General features: G+C 32.9%; 2 protein-coding genes and 1 long non-coding RNA gene across 4 annotated transcripts in view; 2 read left to right on the forward strand and 1 right to left on the reverse strand.

Moving 5' to 3' along the window:
• Positions 1-9,835, forward strand: aste1b (asteroid homolog 1b). 2 transcript variants are annotated; one of them, XM_001343150.10, is made up of 5 exons: positions 1-53; positions 1,859-3,250; positions 4,069-4,282; positions 6,350-6,542; positions 8,497-9,835. In XM_001343150.10, exons 2-5 carry the CDS (start codon positions 1,874-1,876, stop codon positions 8,819-8,821), a joined length of 2,109 nt encoding a protein of 702 aa, XP_001343186.3. In that variant the 5' UTR covers positions 1-53; positions 1,859-1,873; the 3' UTR covers positions 8,822-9,835. The 2 variants fall into 2 exon arrangements, with proteins under 2 accessions (XP_001343186.3, XP_073787744.1); XM_073931643.1 differs by lacking the exon at positions 6,350-6,542.
• On the reverse strand, positions 4,365-19,400 carry LOC141379064 (uncharacterized). Its single transcript, XR_012395017.1, has 3 exons — positions 19,265-19,400; positions 8,464-8,691; positions 4,365-6,026 (listed from the first exon to the last, which is right to left on the reverse strand). It is a non-coding gene; the product is annotated as an uncharacterized lncRNA (long non-coding RNA).
• wu:fc38h03 overlaps positions 14,263-24,113 on the forward strand; it is a 23,503-nt gene continuing 13,652 nt past the window's right edge. The window contains exons 1-7 of the mRNA XM_001343109.10: positions 14,263-14,599; positions 19,296-19,402; positions 19,477-19,590; positions 19,668-19,712; positions 19,795-19,821; positions 23,437-23,508; positions 23,777-23,839. Of these exons, the coding sequence (XP_001343145.4) occupies positions 14,497-14,599; positions 19,296-19,402; positions 19,477-19,590; positions 19,668-19,712; positions 19,795-19,821; positions 23,437-23,508; positions 23,777-23,839 (531 nt within the window). The 5' untranslated portion in view covers positions 14,263-14,496. The remainder of the gene's footprint in view (positions 14,600-19,295; positions 19,403-19,476; positions 19,591-19,667; positions 19,713-19,794; positions 19,822-23,436; positions 23,509-23,776; positions 23,840-24,113) is intronic.

A 24,113-nucleotide genomic window follows, 5' to 3' on the forward strand; every position in this document is an offset into this window, starting at 1 on the left:
AGTACAGGAAGCACGGTGTGCTTTAAGATATCTGCACACTGGTGAATAAACAAGTAAGAGATATTTGTCTAAACGCTGTTAATATTTTTTAAATAGAGAAGAAACTGTGAATGTTGCACTGGTGCTTGTTTTATAAAATGGATTGCAGCAATGTATAAAATTTGTACATGTCGGAAAAAATAGCTATTTAAAATACATTTTAGTAAACATGCTATTTGGAAAGATATATATTGTTTTATAGTATAAACTTTTTAGTAAATTGCAGTGAAATACATGTACATCTATCTGTGTGTCAACGTGTCTTTGCCTTACAATGTGAATTGGTCTAAAGTACAATATAGTCTTACAATGTAAATTGTACATTTATTTACTTTATGCACATTTTAATGATTTTTCCACTCTTCTTATCCATCTTTGCCATACTTATGTTATTTTAATTCAGGTTAGTAGCGTTGTGTTTGCATTCTGCAACAGTGGGGAATGAAGAAAAAATGACAGTCAGTGAAGTCTTTGAAATTCTAACTGAAGTATATCAAGTGGTGGAAAGAGTACTGAAAAATCATACTTAAGTAAAAGTACAATTTCTTCTTCAAAATGTAGTCCTAGTAGTATATAAGTATCTGTTGTAAATAATACTCAAATTATGAGCAAAAAGTAGACCTTTCAAAAGTACTCAGTAGGCACACGTTCTAAGACCCTAATATTGGGTTAGACTTACAGTTGAAGTCAAAATTATTAGCTCCCCTGTTTATTTTTTTCCCCAATTTCTGTTTAACGGAGAGAAGATTTTTTTCCAACACATTTGTAAACATAATATTTTTAATAACTTATCTCTAGTAACTGATTTATTTTATCTTTGCCATGATGACAGTAAACAATATTTTACTTGATATTTCTCAAGACACTTCTGTACAGCTTTTTTAGCGAGGCTAATAATTCTAACTTCAACTGAAGGTTGTAATGTCAGGTGACCAAAATTCAATGTCTAGCTAGCATCTAAGGACAATGATTTTTTAATGTATAAATAACAACGTCAAATGACGTTGACATTTGGTTGATTTTAGCTTGTGTTAGAAAGTGACCAAAATCCATTGTCAAACCAATATCTTAAACCAATGTCATATTGACGTCAAATACTGACGCCATATTATTCGTCAGGTATGGCAGCTAAAATCCAACATATGATAGACATCATAGTGGTAACATCCTCACAATGTCAAGCTGTAACATCATTAGACATTGATATTTTGTTGATTTTAGGTTGAGCGTTTTCTTATCCCCATAGACAAGAAAAAATAGTGACTGCAGGTTGAAGGAAAGTAGCGGAGTAAAAGTACCAATACAGCACTAAAATGTACTTAAGGGAAAGTAAAAGTACACATTTTTAAAACTGCTTAGTAAATTACAATTGCTCATAGAGACATTTTTTTCTATCTGGTAAGAGAAATAACATTTGAAACCACATTATCATAGATGAAAGGTAAATAAAACTACTACAAATGCAAGTAATTTAAGTCATTCAATCTTTAATTTTTTTCCGGCTTCGTCTAGTCCCTTTATAAATCTCGAACCAGCAACCTTTTTGCTGTGAGGCGATTGTGCCACCCACCGTGCCACAGTGCTGCCCCCAGTAATATAAGTATAGTATGATAAAAAAGAAATAAGTAACATAATAAAAACCTATTATTTTAGCTGAATTAAAAAAACATTACTGATGTAAGGACTTTCTTGAAGCATTCAATGAGGAATGTTGTAAATGTAACTTTCCCTTTCTGTTGGTGTAGCACATTTACCTCAAAAACAAGCATTGTTTTGCATTCCTCATGATTGATGACATTTTTGTCTTTTTTTCTTACAGCATTACTGTGGCATCATGGGGGTTCACGGACTTACAAGTTTTGTGGAAGGAAATCATCAGTTTTTAACAGAAATGAGACTACGAGACTGCCGCCTTGTAATAGATGGGTGTAGTTTGTATTTTCAATTGTATTTCAAATCGGGATTGGATCAAGCACGAGGTGGAGACTACGACTTGTTTGCGGTGTTGGTTCGACAGTTCTTTGCTGCACTCTCAGAATGTGCTGTGCAGCCTTACGTGGTGGTGGATGGCGGAATGGATCAGACAGACAAGAAGTTCAAGACACTGCAGGAACGAACCCAAAGCAAGATCCGAGAGGCTCACTCTCTTTCCAGAGGATCTCATGGTTACATTCTCCCGCTACTTGCAAGAGAAGTCTTCAAACAGGTCCTTTTTGAGCTTGGCGTGCCATTGGTGCAATGCATTTCTGAAGCTGATTTTGAAATAGCCTCTCTTGCTAAACAATGGGGATGTCCCGTTCTGACCAATGACAGTGACTTCTTCATTTTTGACCTGAAAGGAGGCTACCTACCATTTTCATTTTTTCAGTGGAATAACGTCAGCGGTAAGTCTGCAGAACGCTACATCCCTGCACGTCATTTCACCGTGAACCGCTTCTGCATGCATTTCAACCACATGAACAAGCAGCTCCTCCCTCTGTTCGCTGTTATTACTGGAAACGACTACACACCTGGTAAAATAACTGACATTTTTTTCAGTCGTGTGGAGTTTGAAAGAGTTCCATCGGGTCGGAAGTCTGGACGAAGTTCCAGTCCTCGAATTGAGGGATTTTTGCTCTGGCTGTCTCAGTTTGCCAACCCGGCAGACGCTCTAGAGATGGTTTTGGTGATATTAGGTGGACAACAGAAAGGAAACTTGCGTGCTCAGCTTTCCACAAGACTGAAAGACTACCAGCTTCCTCAAAACAGCAGCCTGGCTCAGTATTTTTTAAATCCCCAACCTGCACTACCAGATACCCAGGGGCTCCCAGTGGCTCTGGTTTCTCAACCAGAGTGGCTTTTAAAGATGATTGCATCAGGACAACTGTCCTCATTTGTCTTGGATGTGCTTGTTCACCAGAAGGTTCTGCTGGTTGCGCAGGTGGAAAATAGTCACCTGGCTAGCAGTCACATGACCTCACTGAGTATTCGAAAGACCATCTACAGCCTTCTGCTTGATAAGCCAAAACAGGAGAGTCAGATGCCACAGACGAGCACCCAGAAAGGAAGAGGACAAGGGGACATGACCAAACATTCTCAGGGTAAAGGAGGTCTGTTTTACACTCCTTGTGTTGATGAGTATGATAGACATGAACTGAATCTCAAGAAAAACACGGTGGAGGCTCACCAACCTGCCTCTGTGCCACAACTATATCTTACAGCTATTGACAAGGTGAGAAAGTGTTTCTGCGTGCACACTACCTGACAAAAGTCTTGTCGCCTATACAAGTTTTGGGAACAACAAATAATAACTTGACTTCTAGTTGATCATTTGGTATCAGAAATGGCTTATTTGAAAGGCATCATGCAAAAAAAAAAAAAAAAAAACGACTGCATCCATACATCTCTGCAATAAGTCATATAACTTATTAGTAAAGTCATCTGGAATGGCAAAGAAAACGTTCTTGCAGGACTCCCAGAGTTCATCAAGATTTTTTGGATTCATATTCATTGACTCCTCTTTTATCTTACCCCTGATAAGCTCAATAATGTTAATGTCTGGTGACTGGGCTGGCCAATCCTGGCCAAACCTAAACCAACCTTTGCTTTCAGGAACTTTGATGTGGAGGCTAAAGTATAAGAAGGAGCACTATCCTGCTAAAGAATTTGTCCTCACCTGTGGTTTGTAACGTAATGGGCAGCACAAATGTCTTGATACCCCAGGCTGTTGATGTTGCCATCCACTCTACAGATCTCTTGCACATCCCCAGACTGAATGTAAACCCTAAACCATGATTTTTCCTTCATCAAACTTGACTGATTTCTTTGAGAATCTTGGGTCCATGCAGGTTCCAGTAGTTCTTCCGCAGTATTTGTGATGATTCATCAGAAAAATCTATCTTTTAACCACTTTTTCAAATGAAGTCAAGTTATTATTTGTTGCTTATACAACTGGAATTGACGTCAAGACTTTTGTCAGGTAGTGTAAATGTGCTTTAGACTTTGCATATGCTGTTCGTTTCACTGGTTGTCTTTTGGTTTTTATTTTAGGCGTCTGCACAAGTGAGGCTGCAGGTGTTGTTGGGAGCACTGGGTGTGATGGAACACATTTTACAGCCATTACCTTCTCAACTTTGCCTTGCAGTGTGTGTGACGTTTTTTTGGATGAATAACTGCAAACCAAAGCCCACTCAGCCACTACTCCAAGCAATATTGCTGGGATTTGTGTACGGGGAGCTCAGCTGGAGAAGAACCCATCCTAATGGTATCACTCCTCTTGTATTTACTCAGCTAGTATCGCAGACATTTTATTTGAGACTGAGGAAATATAATGAATACGTTAAATTGTAAATAAAAAGTACCAATTGAGGTTTGAGGTTTATTTTGCCATGCCAAGATTGAATTATAAGGGGCCAAGCACAGAAGGTATTTGCACAAATAAAAAAAAAAAAAACACTGATAGAGGACAGTCTGCCAACAAATTTGGACTCTCTAACTCAAACTCTCTAGCGCCACTACAAAAAAGTTTCACTTATGTTTATCGTTATATATCATTATATGTTTATTATAACTTTTGAACTGAATGGGCTACAATCATTAAATCAAATTCTTTTTTCTTCTGATGCACCCCGTCATTTTCCGTCATAATTTGTTTCCACTATTTAAATTTTTTTTTAAAAACTTATTTGAACAAACTCAACCTAGAACTTTTGCCCGATTTTCACCAAAATTGAATCAAATGATCTACAGACAATGCTGACCAAAAGTTATTGAATTCAAGTTGATTAGACTAACCTTTTTTTGAATACATTGCGAACAAATTTAATGTAGAGCTTGCAAAAATTGACTCAAGGTGTTATCTCCGTAATGGATTGACATATTCACACCAAACTTGGTGTGTTATCACAACCATGGTCTGAAGAGAGCTGCAGCGTTTCGGCGCATTGCTTATAACTTTTCAACCCTTTGTCCAAAATGTATTAAATTGTTCTCTTTACATGTGGCAGAGCATGCCAAGTCAAATGATGTCTGAATGATGATTTTGAGTTATGCCAAAATTACTATATTTTAAGGACGCATTGACAAATTGTTATAAAAGTCAGTATGTGTCTTCGGGACTGTGCCCTGAAGGTGCTCAAAAAGTTTTGCCACATCACCACTATTTGGTCAAATGTTATAATGATATTTCTAAAAATGCTAATTACCTTTAACTAATTTTGCCTATTGTTATGAAACTTGTCTTGATATATTCATTGGGTTGTCCTGAGAATATAGATACCAATTATGCCCTAATTAACTGAACTTCCTTTCTGCCATCTAGCCTTAAGTCAAACACAGACAACACAGATACCAATTATTCTATAATCTGCCAAATTTCCTGTACTGTCCACCATTTTAATTTAAATCAAACCTTTTTTTTTTTTAACTAGACCATTGGTCCAATCTTTACCAAATTTGACTTGGATCATCTTCAGACCATGTTGACCAAAAGTTATGGAATTTATGTTGATAGACAAAACTGTTGTCATTTAGCATTTGCACAAACTTGATGTAATGCTGCCAGATGGTATTACAGACTGAATCACTGCAAAGGTTTGAAGTATTAAAATCAAACTTAATGTGTATGATTTAAACTTACATCAGTTTGCACCACCTTCTGGGTAAAATTGATAAACAATTATATTCTATCAATAAAAATCATACAAAATTTATCCAATGACTTTTGAATAGTTTTGTCTATTGTCATGAAACTGGTCTTGTAGATTCTTTGAGTCATACAGAGAACATTGATATAATTTATTTCCTAATTGACAGGACTTCCTGTCCACCATCTTGAATTAGTTTGAAAATCTCCATAGTTTTGAACTCTCCATAGATCATTTGCCCAATTTCCAGCAAATTTGGCTCAGACCATGCTGCAGAATTTTCCAGTTGCTCTGTAGCTTGTTGCCTTGCTTGTTTATGATGTGGCCGCTGGGCTGCTTGGCCCCGATAATTGCTGCTCACAGCTAAATTTTGGAAATTATATTTATTACATCAATCAACACAAAATACCAAAAATAAATGAAAGTTAATAAATGAATAAAGATTAAAACCTATTTTGCCAAATATTTTAGTAAACATGCACAAAAAGCATACAAAGATATGTTTGCATCAAACAATTTATAGAAAACATGCATGCATCCACACCCAAAAAAGTTCTCTTTTATTTTCTATTGTGAAACTAAATATTTAAGTTTCAGTTATTTAGCATTACGTATTGCTTATCAATTTAATGTTTTCATTTTATTAATCGCCCTAAGCCATATTGTTTTGTGTCACTATCATACAGACCCACTGTTTGGCAGCAAAGCTTCAGCTTCTGTATGTCAGCGATTATCTCAGCTAAGGGTCAATCCAGGGCAAAGGAGGGGTCTTGATCTGGGTGTGGCCCATTTGCTCAGCCAATGGCAGTCCTGTATGTGGGTGACGATGTTCCTGAACCAGTTATTGTGTTTTCCGCTACCTGAACCTCAGTGTGCCTGGTATGGTGACTTAATGATGAGTGAAATATATTTTGTAATTCTCATCAGTGCTTTGTTAAAATCATTATAATATATATATATATATATATATATATATATATATATATATATATATATATATATATATATATATATATATATATATATATATATATATATATATATATATATATATATACATATATATATATATATATATATATATATATATATATATATATATATATATATTTATATATTTATATATATATATATATATATATATATATATATATATATATATATATATTTATATATTTATATATATATATATATATATATATATATATATATATATATATATATTTATATATTTATATATATATATATATATATATATATATATATATATATATATATATATATATATATATTATAATGATTTTAACAAAGCATAATTATATATAAATTTCCATAAAAAAAGAGTACAATATTGAAGAGAACTTTACAGTTTTTAAGGTATTTCAAATTCCATTTACAAAAGTGATTTTATATGCATGAATGCATATTGAATGCAAGCGTCTAAAAAAATTTATAAAATAATGATCTATACTTGTAATACATAAAAAGAATATGTACCTTTTTTTGTTTCTAAACTTCTTGCTGACCAAATTAATGCTAGTGCTTTGAATGATTGTGTCAAAATATAAAGATTTGATTTTTTTAAAATTTCATTTAAATAATTAATATATTTGACCTGTCCTATAAACCTTAAAAATATATTTTATATATCTTATTCTAAATATTCAAGACAAGGTTTTTAGTATGTAAATGATCAACAACATTTTAGTGGGTGTCTTCTGTAAATCATGGTTCAAATGTATGATAGTCATTGTTTGCTCATTCTAATGTATGGAAAAAATATTTAAGCTGTGTTTTATATTTATTGTTTTAACCCTTGTGTACTGTTCAAATTGACCACCCTTTTGTTAAGTTCGTGGCTGTTTTTGACTTCCATTATAAAGACAGTTTTGGATTGCAAAGCAATGACTATACAATCTGACATTCTTGATTGTTGGTGGTTTTCTCTGTTGGGAAGAGGTTAAATGTGTAGTTTTTATTGTTCTTCATTAGCAAAAACACTTACTATGTTGTGAGAGCTGAGCTGCTTATTTTGATTATGTCCCTCTCACACACTCTCTTAAACACTTTACTCCATATAGAAGGCAGAAACTAAGCTTTTTTTTGCACTGCACCTGATGATCAACAGTAAAAATGTAACATTTTACCTCATCCTGACAGGGAAAAACAGCAACAATCAAGAATGCATGATTATACGGTGTCAAGGCTTTGCGATTAAAAAAAAGTCAGTATAATGGAAGTCAATGGGGATAAAACAACCACTAACATAATGAATGGGTAGTCAATTCAACAATACACTCTGTGCACATTGTTTTAAATTTTCAAAGAAAAAAAATCTGTCAAAATAAGATTTGTCATTAAAAATCATTCCATTCATTTTTCATTTGCTGAAAAACAGAGAAAGTTGTGGTCAAATTAAAACTCAAAATCACCCCAGAGTGGATGAAACAACCCTAACAGACACAATTGCTATTGCTAAAAATCCACTTTTTGTTTATGTTATGTATAGTTTTGTGTAGCAACAATAATAATTTTAAAATGTTTTAAATAAAGGTTAAAAAATGTATGACAAATATGTTTTATGAAATTATTAAAAAATTCAACACAAAAATGAAATGTTCCTTTTTTTTTCTTTAAGTTGTTCTAGAACTAAATTTAGAATATATTTTTTTATTTAAATATAATTTTTAAGACACTGACATGAAAGAGGAAAAATGACAATAAAAACTAATTCAGTGTAATAAAAAATGTATTTATATAAAATATGTAAGTATAAACAGTAAATACACTATAGTTTTACCTTTTATCCATCTATATTATTTTATTTTCAAAGGGTTTTCAGCGGTTCTCTGCTGCATGGTCTGGAAGCTGCCATAAGAGGGGGTCAGCAGTCGGAGTCTCTGCTTGCAGGTGACCCTGTAGCTCCGCAGCTCTTCTCCATCCTGCAGGAGGCATTGACTGGTCCTGCAGCATCAGCCAACAAAAGTAGAGGAGGAGGGCAGAGGCAGACACAGCAGAGAGGGAGGGGCTATGAGGGGAGAGGGCGGAGCAATAGAGGAAGAGGGAGGGGCAACAGAAGCAGAGGAATGGCATCTTCAAACAGTGCTTTAGACAACAGGTTTCAGCTGTTGACACTTGATGACTGGCAGCAGTGTTGAGCTGAAGCACAGCTGGTTTAGAAGAGCAAACATATTTTATGGACATTTCTATGCAGCTTTTCACTTTATAAAATCATGATGTTTTGCCTTTGCCCTTTGCAGATGAAAGCAGCTATTACTAACTTCAGCTTTAAAGTGTTAGTTCACACACAAAAAAAGAGAATTCACTCACTATTTACTCATCCTCAAGTGGTTTCAAACCTTCATAAGATTCTTTGTTCTATTGAACACTAAAGAAAAAGAAATCTGAAAACCTGTAACCCTTGACTTCCATAGTAGGAAAAACAAATATTATGGAAGTCAATGGTTACAGGTTTCCAGCTTGTTTACAATATTGTCTTTTGTATTTAGCACAAGAAAGAAAAACAAATAATAATTTGAGGGTGAACTATTGCTTTTAGGCCGTTTGTTTACTATTATTCAAATGCTTTAAAATGCATTTATGTATTCACCAGGGTTCAGTACCATGAAGCCAGATAAGCTGGTTAGCCAGTTAAATTTCAAATTAGTTTGCAGCAGTTCTGGGTTTTAGGTACCATATAGGTAGATCAGCTCAGCGGCTCCATAATACCATAACAACAAAGTGGGATTGAAGTCGAGCTGGCTTCATGTCACCTAAAACCCAAGAATGGTGCAAACTAAACCAAAACTTGACTGGCTAGCCAGCTAATCCAGCTTCATTATATGGCCTCAAGGCTTACTTGCACTGAAAATATTTAGCAGTCACAATTTTTAATACTAATGTAATTCTCTTTTATGACCAAAAATCTAGTTTTGTATATCATGAAATGGCTTTCTTACTTTAGGATCAATGTTTTTGTGCCTACTTAAGTTAAGAAATATTTTATAGTGCCTTTAATTTGCTTGTGTCATTGATGTTTAATGTGAATCTGATTCCTGTATTTAGGAATTAGGTAAGGCTTGATTATTGTGTTAAGATGACAGCCAATGGTGTAATTCTTATTAAGTGTCAATCTAAAACAGTAAATACATAATCTCCATCAAGTACGCCAACACATATTCAATAGACTTCAATTTATATATATATATATATATATATATATACAGTTGAAGTCAGAATTATAAGCCCCCCCTGTTTATTTTTTTTCCTCAATTTTAGTTTAACAGAGAGAAGATTTTTTTATGACATTTCTAAACATAATAGTTTTAATAACTTATCTCTAATAAATGATTTATTTTATCTTTGCCATGATGACAGTAAATGTTATTGTAGTTGATATTTTTCAAGATACATCTGTCTAAGCACTTGTTTGTCCTTAAAATGGTGTTTGAAAAATTAATAACTGCTTTTATTCTAGCCGAAAAAAAATAATTATAACAAATAAGACTTTCTACAGGAGAAAAAATGTTATCAGACATACTGTGAAAATTTCCTTGCTCATTTAAACATAAATTGACAAATATTTAAAAAAGAAAAAAATTAAAAGCCTAATAATTCTGACTTCAACTGTGTGTATATGTATATATATGTATATATAGCAATTTTTTTCAATTTATAAACAAATATATACATATACATATAACATATATATATATATATATATATATATATATATATATATATATATATATATATATATATATATATATATATATATATAAAAATATAAATATATATATATATATATATATATATATATATATATATATATATATATATATATATTATGTGTGTGTGTGTATATACATATACATATATATATATATATGTTTACAAATTTTTAAAAAATTGCGTCACAATGAAGAATCTAACTAAGGAGTCCGTTAACACTTTATAATAACTACTAGGGATGTAACGGTATCCGAATTTCACGGTACGATAATACCTCGGTTTGAATGGCACGGTACGGTATTTATTGAATAATTTACAGGAAAAACAAAACTAATGAAGAGACTCGAAAAAAGTGCCAAAAGTGTTTATTTACCTTAGCACTGAACATATCAATGACATACAAATTAGCCATCTATCTGTAAGTTTCGAAACAGGAACTTCAATTTTTCAATTTTAATAACAAAAAACTATTAAACTATATAAAAAATAATAGAGTTCAATTTAGTATTGTTGAAAACTCATCACATTCAACATTTAATCATTCACTCACTTAGATAGAGATGGTTTTTTTAAGCAAAATTATATAACTATAATCTGGTAAAAGCTGGATTCTCTGAGCATGTCCCCTGCAACAAAAAAAACCCCTCTCAATTGGGACTGAGGTTTCTGGGACAGAGAGATATGATTTAGCCAAGGTTGACAGCAGTGGGTAACGTTGTGCATTATCTTTCCACCACTTGAGAGGACAAGCCATGAGTGAGATAGAGATAAAGGTCTCTTTGCAGTACAAGCCTGCATCAATCTAACAAGTGTGCTGTGTTCTGCAGTCCCCATGACTGTTTTTAGTCGTATTCCCCGACTTATATTTCACCACATTCTGGCAGTGCCTGCATATTGTTTTTTTCTTTGTCACCTTTTCTCCTTTTTCGTATCTTTTTAGAAAGAAACCGAAATGCTTCCACACATCCGATTTAAAACCCGCTTTAGGTTTGATCATTTCCAGCTCTTTTTCTTCCCCGCTACTAGCAACACACTTCATTTCCGCATTACTGGATCTGTAGTGACAACAGACTGCAAAGAATGATGGCCACGCCTAGGCGTGTACCTCCCGTTCGCTTCATTCGCCTAAGCAAACTTTTCTCAGAAATATAGTTTTATTGAGTTATGTGCCTACGGTAATATTGAAAAAAATTACTATTGCGGTATGACGGTATTTACAATATTGTTACATCCCTAATAACTACACATTATGAATCATTTACTAAGCATTAGCATCTAGTGAGTTCATTATCTGTAAGGCAATAACTCTGCATTAATAAATGTTAGTAAGCAGTTTATAACGGCAGCTACAAATGCTCTATTCTTGACTTATTAGCACCTATATATTGTGCTTAATAATTGTAATTTCATACTTTAATGATTTATATTTCATTACTAAATTAAGTATTGCATCATTTACAAACCAGTTGTATTTAAGAGTAGCTGAGGGGTTTTAGGATCATTCAGAATGAGTTTGTAAATGATTAATAAACTATTGAAATCAACATTTATATATCTTATTATTCAGGCATATACTAATAGTTAACTAATATGTTAATAAATGCTTTATTAATTCAACTTCATGCAGTTTTGTGACCTAATCTAAAGTGAGGACTATTTACGCTTTATAAATCCCTTTTAAATGACAAATAAAGGCTCAGAATCAAATGAACAACAATCCTTGCGATCTTATTTAAAAAGTAAAATTACTGTAAAGTTTAAACATTGCTGAATAACAGGAGTGTCAAAATACGACATAAAACTGGATAAAACAACAACAACAATATAATAATGTAACAATATAGTAAGATGCAATGTTTAAACTCTATAGTGATTTTATTTTAGGTAAGGTTGCAAAGATTTATTTTTATTTGAAGTACAGTTTCATGTGTGTATCTTTAAATGAATAGGAATGAATAACGTCACTTTTCCTGGTTAGAATTGAACTGAGCCTTTATTTGTTGTTTATAAGGGATTTATAAAGCATAAATAGTCCTTAATTTAGATTAGGTCACAAAACTACATAAAGTTGAGTTAATAAAGCATTTATTACCATACATTGTAACCATTACTATATGCCTGATTAATAGGATATATAAATGTTGATTTCAATAGTTTATTAATCATTTACTAACTCATTGTGAATGATCCTAAAACCCTCAGCTATTCTTAAATACAAATGGTTTGTAAATAATGCGATACTTAATTTAGTAATGAAAAATAAATCATTAACCAAGTTTGAAAGTACAATTATTAAACACAATATATAAGTGCTTATAAGTCAAGAATAGAGCATTTGTATCTGCTGTTATAAACTGCTTACTTACATTTATTAATGTAGTTAATGCTTAACAGAAAATGAATTCACTATTTGCTAATGCTTAATAAATGATTTATAGTGTGTAGTTATTATTAAGTGTTACCAAGAGCCCTTGTTGCAAACCTATGTGTGTTGCTTCAAGAAAGCAACCATTCATTTGTGTTGTTGTTTTTTTTCACTAATTTATTCCTCATTTAATTATTTTAGTTAATTAAATGATCGTTGGTCATTTGTTTAATTATCATTACATCATTTTATTGATTATTGGTTAATGATTTCATTATTATTAATTAATTTTTGTTATTTTAATATGTTTATATTTTCTTATTACTGTTTTCATATAATTATTGCTTTATTGCATTATTTTTTCTTTTTTCCATATTGTTAGAATCTTATGACTTAAGACACTTGTTTTCATTGGAAAGAGATAAGCAGAATGTCTCCATTTCAAGGTCTGTGTTGTCTCTGGACAATGTTGTGAAGCAGTAAATTTTCATTGCTGTTGCTTGTGGTATAATAACACTTGTTGGATTTATTGTGGTCAGACCTAGTTATACACAACTAAGATTATTTAATAAACTCTGCTCTTTATCATCATTACTTCATCTCCTGTATTTGCTCCTCTCAAGCCTTCTCAATAAATTCATATTAATACTATAAGTTGAATTTTATTCAGTTGAATTCTGGTTAACAGGTTTGGGTTTTGGGTGGCTCTGCTGGTTTGTTGTCTGGATACCCAGAGAAACAGACATTTTTCTGACAGGATCTTATTTATCTGATGTAAATAGTGTGATCTAACAACGATGAGCAGGACGATGAATTTGAATCATTTTAATCTTTAATGATGAACTAAATCCCACTGTCTTAGCTGTTAAAAATGACTTGTATTAAATTCTTATAAAATAAAGATATTTTGTTTACATTTTTATCATTTGAACCCATTATTTTAAATTATATACAATTTGGGTTTTACTTTTTGATAACAATTTTTATATTTTTTTGTAGTTGTTTATTCAGTTAATTTAGTTTTGGTAGCTTTTTTATATATAAAAAAAGAAATAAAAAAAAGAATAAATTTTTTGGTTTTACCTAGAAAACATGGTTTTGTAGCATTTATTTTTTACTCTGAGACATTTATTATCTACAAAAGATTTATATTTTTGATAAATGCTGCCCATTTAAATTTTCTATTCATCAAATAATTTTGGTAAATATATCAGAATTTCCATCAAAATATTCAAAGCAGCTTTCTGCATGACTAAAAAAAAATTTTTTTAAGAAATGTTTTGAGCACCAAATAACCTTATTAGAATGGCGAAACAGATTAATAATGCTAAAATTTTGAAAATTAAAATGTTCTTTTCTTGACAAACTTTGTTTTCCAAATATCTCGGGAACAGCTTGTCCATCACATGCTTCCCCTGAATTCTATCCGGTTAGTTTGTTGGTGGTGCATAAAGTGTAGTACGGGAGTCTAATCTTGGCATGAGGGGCTGCAGAGGGTGGATCAGATGTCAAATCTCTCACTGTAATAGCAGTCTCGCCTGGAGATTCCCACAGACTCCGTGGGAGTCATTTTCACGACTTAATAACACCGCCACATTGATAGACGTGACCGAGACAGCAGAAAATAGGGTGCTGAGACAGAGCTGCTGCTATTTGGACCTGGATGAGAAAAAATTGAGCGGTGAAAGGGCGGGAACCGATTTGGATCTCCGTATTTTTGTCACACTCATATGAACCATGGCCATGAGCAGGACTGGGATACAACTGCAGTTTCTGCTTTACTCGGTGTCAGCCTACCTTTCACCGTATAATCTGGATAATATCCTTCCTATTCCTACAGGTAGGTTATGGGAGAGATTGACAGCGCGAATGCGTGTGCGCGCACGTGAGCAACACCGGTTTGTGATCATGAGCGAGTGGTTTGCGTACATGTTTGTTATATGCTGCGTTTTTATTTAAATTCAATAACGTATGTGTACTGTAAATATAGGCGTTTAAGATTTTGTCATCAATTTTTTATTAATTTATTTCGTCAATAGGCTACACATTATATTATCAGATTAGCAATTTAAATCAATCCAAATTATAAATCCAATGATGTTAATCACGAAACTCTCAAATAGCTAAATTTTGATGTCTTGTTTTTTGTTGTTGTTGCTTCACTGAAAGCTAAAAGTTGTAGAAAAATAAAATTCAGATAGGTGTATTCTGTTCATCCCAATTGCTATTTGAAATTTCTCTTGGTTTATGTATGTTTTAAGTATTCATTTGGTTTGTATATTACTGTCTGGGACTAGAAATTATGATGAATTATGAAATTATTTCATAATATTATTGAATTAGGAAAATATATCAAAATGAAGAAATTATGTAAAGCTGCTTTGAAACAATAATTATTGTGAAAAGCACTATACAAATACAAATTAACTTGAATTCAAGTGAAACAGGCTATAAAAATTCAGTTCTGGAAAAAATTTAGGGAACAAGTTATTGTCTTGAATAGTAGATATTTGCTTTAGTAAAATGTTCGTTTTCTAACTACAGATAATGTGTAATCAATATTTCAAATAGTATTATCCTGGCTGTTTGCCCCAGAGAAAGGAGGTCACTGGTGTTGTGCCATAAAATGCACCCCTGTCAATTGATGCACCCCTTTGCTAAATTCACTGCCTAATCCCAACCATACCTCCTAATCCTAACCCTACCCCCACACCTAAACCCGACCTTGCCCTACTGGTAAATAAGGGGTGCATAATCTGCAGTCAGATACTATTAGAGCTTTTTGTCACACACTGAGCTGAGATTCGAACCAGCAACCCAGTGACCTTCTTGCTGTGAGGTGGCAGCACTACCTACTGCGCCACTGCGTCACTATTTGTATGTCTTATCAGGCTAAATTTATTTAGGATAAGCCATAGAAACCACTGCAATACTTCTGCTAAACAATACTCATGCAAAAAGTGTCTTAAATATAGCTGAAAAATCACAATTTTTCATTTCCATTATGTCCATATATTTTAATTTTTCATTTTGTTCAAACATTTTGTATCAAAACTATTACAGTACCATATCACTTGTAACTCAATAAAATATGAAGCTCTGAAAGGTAGCCTGTTTGTGCTCTCTGAAAAAATTGCACCAAATGTTTTGAAAAGCTAGTGGAGCTAAAAGGAAAAAGGTCAGTTCTGTTACTTATGTAAAGTAGCAATGACAGTAAAAGAAATTAGTTTTTGTTGTTTGTTGTTATTGAAGGGTGTCCACTCGGTCTTTTAACTTTTAAATTTTAAAAACAAATAAACTCTTAAAGTCACTGTAATATTGTGTTGTGTGTCTTAAATCATTTTAAACAGGTCTTAATTTTCCTCTGTCCAAGTAAAGCTACTCAATTGGACTGATATCCATCCAATCACCAACAATCCATCCTAATAAAACCAGAGAAAGAAAACTAGAAACAATTACAAAGTTCCTCATGATAATAACAGAGCAATATACAGTTGAAGTCAGATTTATTACCCCCCCCCCCCCTTTATTTTTCTCTTATTTCTGTTTAAGAGTGAGGAGTTTTTTTAAACACATTTTTAAACATAGTAGTTTTAATAATAACGGCGAGGCAGTGGCGCAGTAGGTAGTGCTGTCGCCTTGCTGTGAGAAAATGAATGAATGAGTTTTAATAAGTCATTTCTAATAACTGATTTCGTTTATCTTTGCCATGATGACAGTAAATATTATTTGACTATATATTTTTCAAGACACTTCTAAACAGCTTAAAGTGACATTTAAAGGCTTAACTACGTTAATTAGGTTAACTAGGCAGGTTAGGGTAATTAGCCAATTTATTGTACAACGATGGTTTGTTAGACTATCGGAAAAAAATATAACTTAAAGGGGCTAATAATTTTGTCCTTAAAATGGTGTTAAGAAATTAAAAACTGCTTTTATTCTAGCTGAAATAAAACAAACAAGACTTTCTCCAGAAGAAAAAAATATTATCAGACATATGATGAAAATTTCCTTGCTCTGTTAAACATTATTTTGGAATTAAAAAAGAAAAGAAAATTCAAAGAGGGGCTAATAATTCTAACTTTAACAGTATCCCTTTACATCTGCGGTGTCCAAAGTCAGTCCTGATGACTTTAGCTCCAACTTGCTTCAACACACCTCCCTGGAAGTTTCTAGTATACCTAATAAGAGCTTGATTAACTTGTTCAGCTGTGTTTGATTAGGGTTGGCGCTAAACTCTCCAGGACACTTGCCCTTCAGGACCGAGTGTGAACACCCCTGCTTTACGTGATCTTTCATTCATACAAAAACTATTTACAGAAGTAAGGCGGTGTATAGACATAATATTTATTGGCATGAAACTTAATGTTTTATAACAGAAACGCATTAGGTTGAATAGATCAAAAGCCAACTAATATAATTGCAATTAGAATTATTAGCCCCCTGAATTATTAGCCCTCCTGTTTATTTTTCCCCCAATTTCTGTTTAACAGTAAAAAGATTTCACAATTCTAAACATAATAGTTTGTTCTGTAGACTATCGAAAATATCTTCCTTAAAGGGACTAATAATTTTTTTGTACTTGAAATGGTATTAATAAAATTGAAAACTGCTTTTAGTCTAGCTGAAATAAAACAAATAAGACTTTCTCCAGAAGAAGAAAATATCATCAGGCATACTGTAAAAATTTTCTTGCTCTGTTAAACATCATTTGGGAAATATTTAAAAAAGAGAAAAAAAATTCAAAGGGGGCTAATAATTGTGACTTCAGCAGTATGTATTTAATTATTTATGTAATTGCCTTCACAATCAGGGGCGGATTTAACCAATAGGCAAGGTAAGCGACAGCTTAGGGCCCCAGGAAATCTGAGGGCCTCCAAATAAATATCTAGAAGTATAAATTAAACCTATAAATTATATATAAACTCATTTTCTATCCTATTTTGTATGACGAGGGTCTAAAAAAATAAAAGTTAAATTTTTATTACATCTTCACAAATTTGTCCCCCACCCTCAATCATGGAGCAGTCTAGAAGTCCAATTAGGTGTTTTTTACAAAATGTAATTAAACATTTTAAATATTTATTTAAATCGTAATTAAAAATATTAAAAATAGTTTACATATTATTTCAACTGTGAATTTATTTTAAGTAAACAAATAATTAAAAAAAAATTGTACAAGATGATTTACTTGTTGTTGTTTTTTGCGTTATGACAAAATATAGAAAAAGAGATTGAGTGATATAAGGAAAACAAAACAACAAAATAAATCAATTAAAAATAAATTAAAATACAAACTTTTGGACCCCATGGCCCGAATTGCTTAGGGCCCCTAAATCACTAAATCCACCCCAGTCCACAATAAATATACTTTTAACTTGTCATAAAAAAGAAGAAAGAAATATTATGTTAAAAGTAGTTGTTATACAACTACAGTTTTCTTGTTTTGACACATTAAATAATAAGTTTTTTTCATGGCAACCAAAAAAAAAAAAAGAAAAAAACATTAGCCCAACCAGGCCATTAGAAATAATCATTAGTGTTTAGCCCTGTGCAACATTCATTTATAATGGTCTTAAAAGGGTCTTAGAAAGTCTTAAATTTTACCTGATGAAACAGTGTATTGTTTTACTTGAGTTTGGCAAGCAGTGAATACACTGAGTAAGTTACAGCAAGTTATACGTTTAGTTAACAGTTTAGTTTTTGAAATGCAAATCTTCAATTATATAATCACCCAAATGTACACTAGGGCAGGGCGATTAATCGAAAACGACATTCAGAACCTATAATCGATCAAATTTTTCCCTGTCAATTTTTTTCAGTTACTTTTCCTACCACTTACCTCTGTTAAGAATGATTTATACTTCTACATCGAACACAAGGGTGTGGTCCAGCGCAGGCTTTGAGCGGTTGCATATCTGCATATTTTCCATTACAATAAAATTATTTTTATATTAAAATACTTGTTTACAAAAGATTCAATAAATACTCTGGAAAGAAGTGTACAGGATAAACAAGATGTATTTTAGAAGAGACTGCTTGATTTCTACTTTTAATATGAAAAACATCATAATGATAATTAATTTTGTTTCCAAAAGTGCAAATTATTTATTTTCACTTTTTTATAAGAAAGAGTGACTGTTTGTTTTGGCCTGTTTTAATTTCAGTTGTTCAACGTTAAAGTAAATAATCAAAGATAGTAGATAGTGTGTGTTTCCTTCAATCAATTCAAAATTCTCTGACTTATAAATATGTGAGCATATTTACTGGACAAAACTTATCCTGAAAAATTAATAATCAAATGAAATTATCATTCATTAATTGTAAATGGCGAGTTAAAATGTTCAATTTAGGTCCAATCGCCCAGCCCTATTATACATTTATTCAATCAATATGCAAGACACAGTCATACTATTGTTCCTTACTGCACATACTGCAGCTTTTACTGCAGTGCTATTTCTCTTCAGGTATTCCTGCCAGAAAGAAAATGAATTACTGTTCTTACTCTTTATCATCTGGTGTGGTTTGTTTCTTAGGCCAGGATCCAAGCGATGTCTTGAACAGATTTGACCCTTGTTGTCTGTTGACTCCGCCTCCACCTCCTTTGTTCCCGCCCCCTCCTGGTGTTTGGAAGAGGGAACCTGTGAGTGGAATGACATTAATATATTTATTTATAGCACCAAGATATGACAGTATGGCTGTTAATTGGTTTTTAAGGCTTTGCCGCATCCTGTGGTGAGGATAATTGAGAAAGACGAGGATGAGGAGGAGCAGATCAAAGAACGTTGTGTGGAGGGACCAACAGGACCTCCAGGACCTGCTGGACCACAGGTAGATCCAAAGTCCCTCCTCAGACAATAAAATAAAATATCCTCATAAATAAATTGAAAGGTTTTTCTTTGATTTAGGGTGACAGGGGTATTCCCGGGATGGTGGGACCTAAGGGAGATAAGGTGAAGCATCTGAAACAACTGACTTATTTGCTTCATACTCTGTTATGATACTGAAAGAATTCTTTTTTGTTTCACTTTATAGGGTGATTTAGGACGACCAGGGTCAAAGGTCAGAATCTTATCTTTTGCCTTTTGAAGTGTTTATGTATTGCTGTGTATTAATAAGACCAATGATGGAATTTGATGTACGACTTCATTTAATAAAGTCTAGGTTTAAACTCGATGGCTTTCATATACAGTGTCTCTGTTTATAATGCGACAGGTTGCAGTATGCAGTCCGGTATGCTGTTTATAATTATGACATGCTCTGTTGGTGCATGTAATAGTTTTACAGGGTGTCAGGCCATGCGCTGTTTCATTGGCTGCGGTCCACAGTGTTGCTGCCCTGTAATATCACTTAGTGCTGAACTCGGACATTAATCTCAGCCCTGCACTGCTGCTCTCAGTCAAAACTCATGCAGTGATTTAATTGCACTGAACTTTAAGCACCTCAAGCTAAATGAAGGGAAGGCGTTTGGAGCATAGGATGTTTGATGGTCTATAAAAAACTTAATTAAAAATATTTCTTGAATAAAGTTTTTTTTCTTGATTTCCAGTAAAAAAAAACTCATACCAGAAAATTCGAAGTTAAAACAAAAATCTTGAAACATGATTGTTATATTAAGAGCCTCAAGTTAGTGGAAAATCAGTATATTATGTAGAGTGGAGTTTGCATGGTCAGTGTATCCCAGATGTTATTTGATTAGTGACCTAATTGTTGTGCAATTAAATTCTAAAAATACATATTAAACATTATATAATAGTACAAATTTTGCACACATTAAATTTTCTAATGGGCGTCACAGTCCAAAGACATGCAGTAAAGGTGAATTGAATAAGCTAAATTGTATGTAGTGTACGTGTGTTGAAGAGTTTATGGCTGTTCCTCAGTGTTGGGTTGCAGCTGGAAGGGCATCCGCTGCATAAAACATATGCTGGATAATTTCCTTCCGCTGTGGCAACCCCTGATTAATAAAGGCACTAAGCCGAAAAGAAATTGAATGAATGAAATATTCTGACACTGAAATTTTCTTTATAAATTGTCTCTTATGCTCACTAAGGCTATATTTATTTACGTTTTATTTATATTTAAAATTATTAAATGTATTCACCCTCAAATAAAAATTTGCTTAATATTTGTGTATTTTATCACAATACAGTTGCCACTGTTTTATAACTTTTGTCACTTATTAACGATAATTGCACTCATTTTATCACAATAAAGGCGTTGTGTTGTGATTACAAACACAATTTACCTATTATAAAACCTAAAATCCTCTAATGGCTCATTATTTTATTAAAGAAGCAGGTGATCTGCCAAAATGCTAACCGGTCAGCATAATATCTTTGAAACACAGGCACCTTTGTTAGCATCATATCTTTAAAACACCTCCCCTGCCGGCCAAAGTCATGCCTCCTGATATCATGAACGCGCACATCTTAAAGATGACAGCAGACAACCAACTAGTTCATGTTATTTGCCAGTAACAAAACTTTATTTTACTTTATAACTGAACGAAAAACTGTATTATATCTTGTACGTTTTAGTTGTAGCAACCAAAACTTATTATAATGTGCAATATTTCATGCATGCAAGGATCGCTGGTCTCACTCTTTCATGTACTTTGTCCTAAAGCAACTAATGTTACTGTATGTTTAGTGGTTGGCCGGCAGGGTGCAGGAATAACACTTATTACTTAACTACTTACATGCTTTTTCCGACCGAATATTCAAAGTAGCAATCTTATTGATGCTATTATTCAAAAAAAGGTAATGATTCGCACTCAATTGCTTCGTACTTTTTTTATTTTTTATTTTTCTTACATTTTACAGGTGATTAAAAGACAGACGTTTCGGCACAAAGCCTTCCTCAATGTGTGACACAACTCTTTAACTCCACCCTTTTATCTCATAGTCAATCACAATGTGCAATTAATTAGACCGTCACTCTCATTTCATTATCCATTAATCACACAATAACTTATAATCTTCACAGCAATAACAATAAACAATCTTCACATTTCCGACCTCAATCTACAGAGATAAAGTGCATCAGCTATTATCATTAATCAGGTGTACATCAATACAATAAAAATCCGACAGCTAACATAAAAAAAAGTTTTTTTACATTTGACAATTACTTAAAGATTAAAAAACACAAATCTTACCTTCACCTCTACCCACATAACCAATTATACAAGAGACATTTACCCTCATCTTCAAAAACAATTTGTGAAACATACAAAAAAATACCTTTACCTTCAAAGAACATTACTACATAAGACAACATTCTCTTTTCCATTACAGTACATCATTATTAACCTCTCGAAAAATAGCTTTATCCACAAAAACATTTCACAAAAAAACAAAACAAAACAAAACAAAACAGCATATCAATTATCACCATGTTGACCAATAGTTTCTGTTTCACTTCAATATATTATGATCAACCACAAGAAAAATACCCTTACCTCCAAAAACATTTTCACAAGAAACCTATCAATTATCATTATTCTCCCATTTTTATCTACTTTATTCCGAAGTTCAAAAACATTTTTAAAAATCCATTTTTTATTTGTGTCAACAACTTTAAAGTTCAAGATTTATAATTCCTTATATCAATTAAATAACAGACTTGTTAAAGAAACGCAGACAGATCCAACTCCTCATTCATTCCTTTTGGTGCAAGTGACTTTCATTCATGAATCCAGAACGCTTCTCTTTGCAATAATCTTTTACAATACATCACAGGCTGCTATTGTTAAAAAATGAACCAATGTGAATATAAAAGCAACTTCACCTCAATAAAGCAATAAAGGCGGAATAGCACTATTTACTGTTGTTTTGTTGTTAAACTTAATAAAAATCTACATTATTGATGCTGTAAAAGGTCCCTTATGAAACCGAAAATAGTTAGATTAAACTTTTGCCAGAAAATTTTAGTGGCTGAACAACACTCCCGTGCACATTACCCATTCTTAAAACAACACAATCTACATCAGCTTAGGTGACTAAAATAGTTTTACTACATAACATCACCTGTCTAAAAGATATACTTCAGCTGTGGTTTTATCCTTTATCCAACATGCAAAAGTAACTTTAGCATTTTAAAGTTTTGATTCAGGGTTTGTTTTCACCACTGTCACTCTCTGTCTTATGTCCACATGATCACGGTGCTCAGGCACATGCAAACGTTGAATCTGCTTGAAAGACTGTACCCACAATATAAAAATACATATAAGAACATTTAGATGATTTACTTTAATTTTTACTATTAAAATGTGAAGAGCACAACATGAAATGTTTCTGAAAACATTCACCTACTGTGTCTTTAACTAGCAAGCTACTTTTCAAGTAACAAAATTAGTTGTAAGGTTGCTTAAATATTTTACTTAAACATTTCTTTATTTGTTTGCTGAGTTAGATACAAAACTGAGCATTAAAAGCAAAAGAAAGTGAGGCTTTAAGGAACCTGGAAGGCAGTAAAAAAGACACAAAAAGATTAGATAGGCTGATGTTTTAAAGGATTGAAGAGGACTGTCGAGAGGCAGGGATGCTGAGTAGGTGCTTTGTCTTTGATTAAAGCTGCTCTGAACACTCAGCACATCGACCACGCTGCCAGATCTGCCTGGGTTTCTGTGGATAAAAGCCAACTAGCGCATATTTCTTCACTTTGTCATTATAGGGTCGTACCGGCCGTCCAGGTCTGCCTGGAAAACCAGGTTCTGCAGGGCTTCCGGGCCCAGAGGGACCTAAGGTGGGTGAGTTTTACATCCACACTCCATTTGACCTGTGTAAATTAAGTCACATAATGCACTAACCAAATTCAAAAACTTCTTAACAAAGTCTATACTAAATGAGTGCTCTTTCGTTACTGTTTTAATATAGCTACTGTTACTACTAAGTCAGTCAGAAAGCAAGTGTCACTCTTGACTGCCTTTTCCATCAAGAGAAATGGACCTAAATAGATCTAATAATAGCTCACTGAAGCCCTATTTACTGTTTATATATGACCTCATTGGCAGGGAGAGAAAGGTGACCCAGGACTGATGGGAATGCCAGGAATGAGAGGACCAGTTGGACCTAAAGTAAGTCACTTTCTCCAGGTGAAAAAAGGCCATTCACACCAAGGCCATAATTATAATGGACAAAAAATGTAGCTTTAACATAGTTTTCAAAAATGGAAAAATGGCTTTTATCCACCACTACAGCAATAATCACAAAGAGGAACACTATCATTGGAATCCCTTTCAGAATTTTTTTTCTGGATGATTAAAAACAGTCAATCAGGATCCTGATTTTTGAATCCTGAGAGTGAACTTTTTAACAAAGTTTTGTTAATAGTTATTAAACAACATTGAG

This window comes from Danio rerio, chromosome 19 (assembly GCF_049306965.1).
Source record: "Danio rerio strain Tuebingen ecotype United States chromosome 19, GRCz12tu, whole genome shotgun sequence".
Taxonomy (NCBI): Eukaryota; Metazoa; Chordata; class Actinopteri; order Cypriniformes; family Danionidae; genus Danio; species Danio rerio.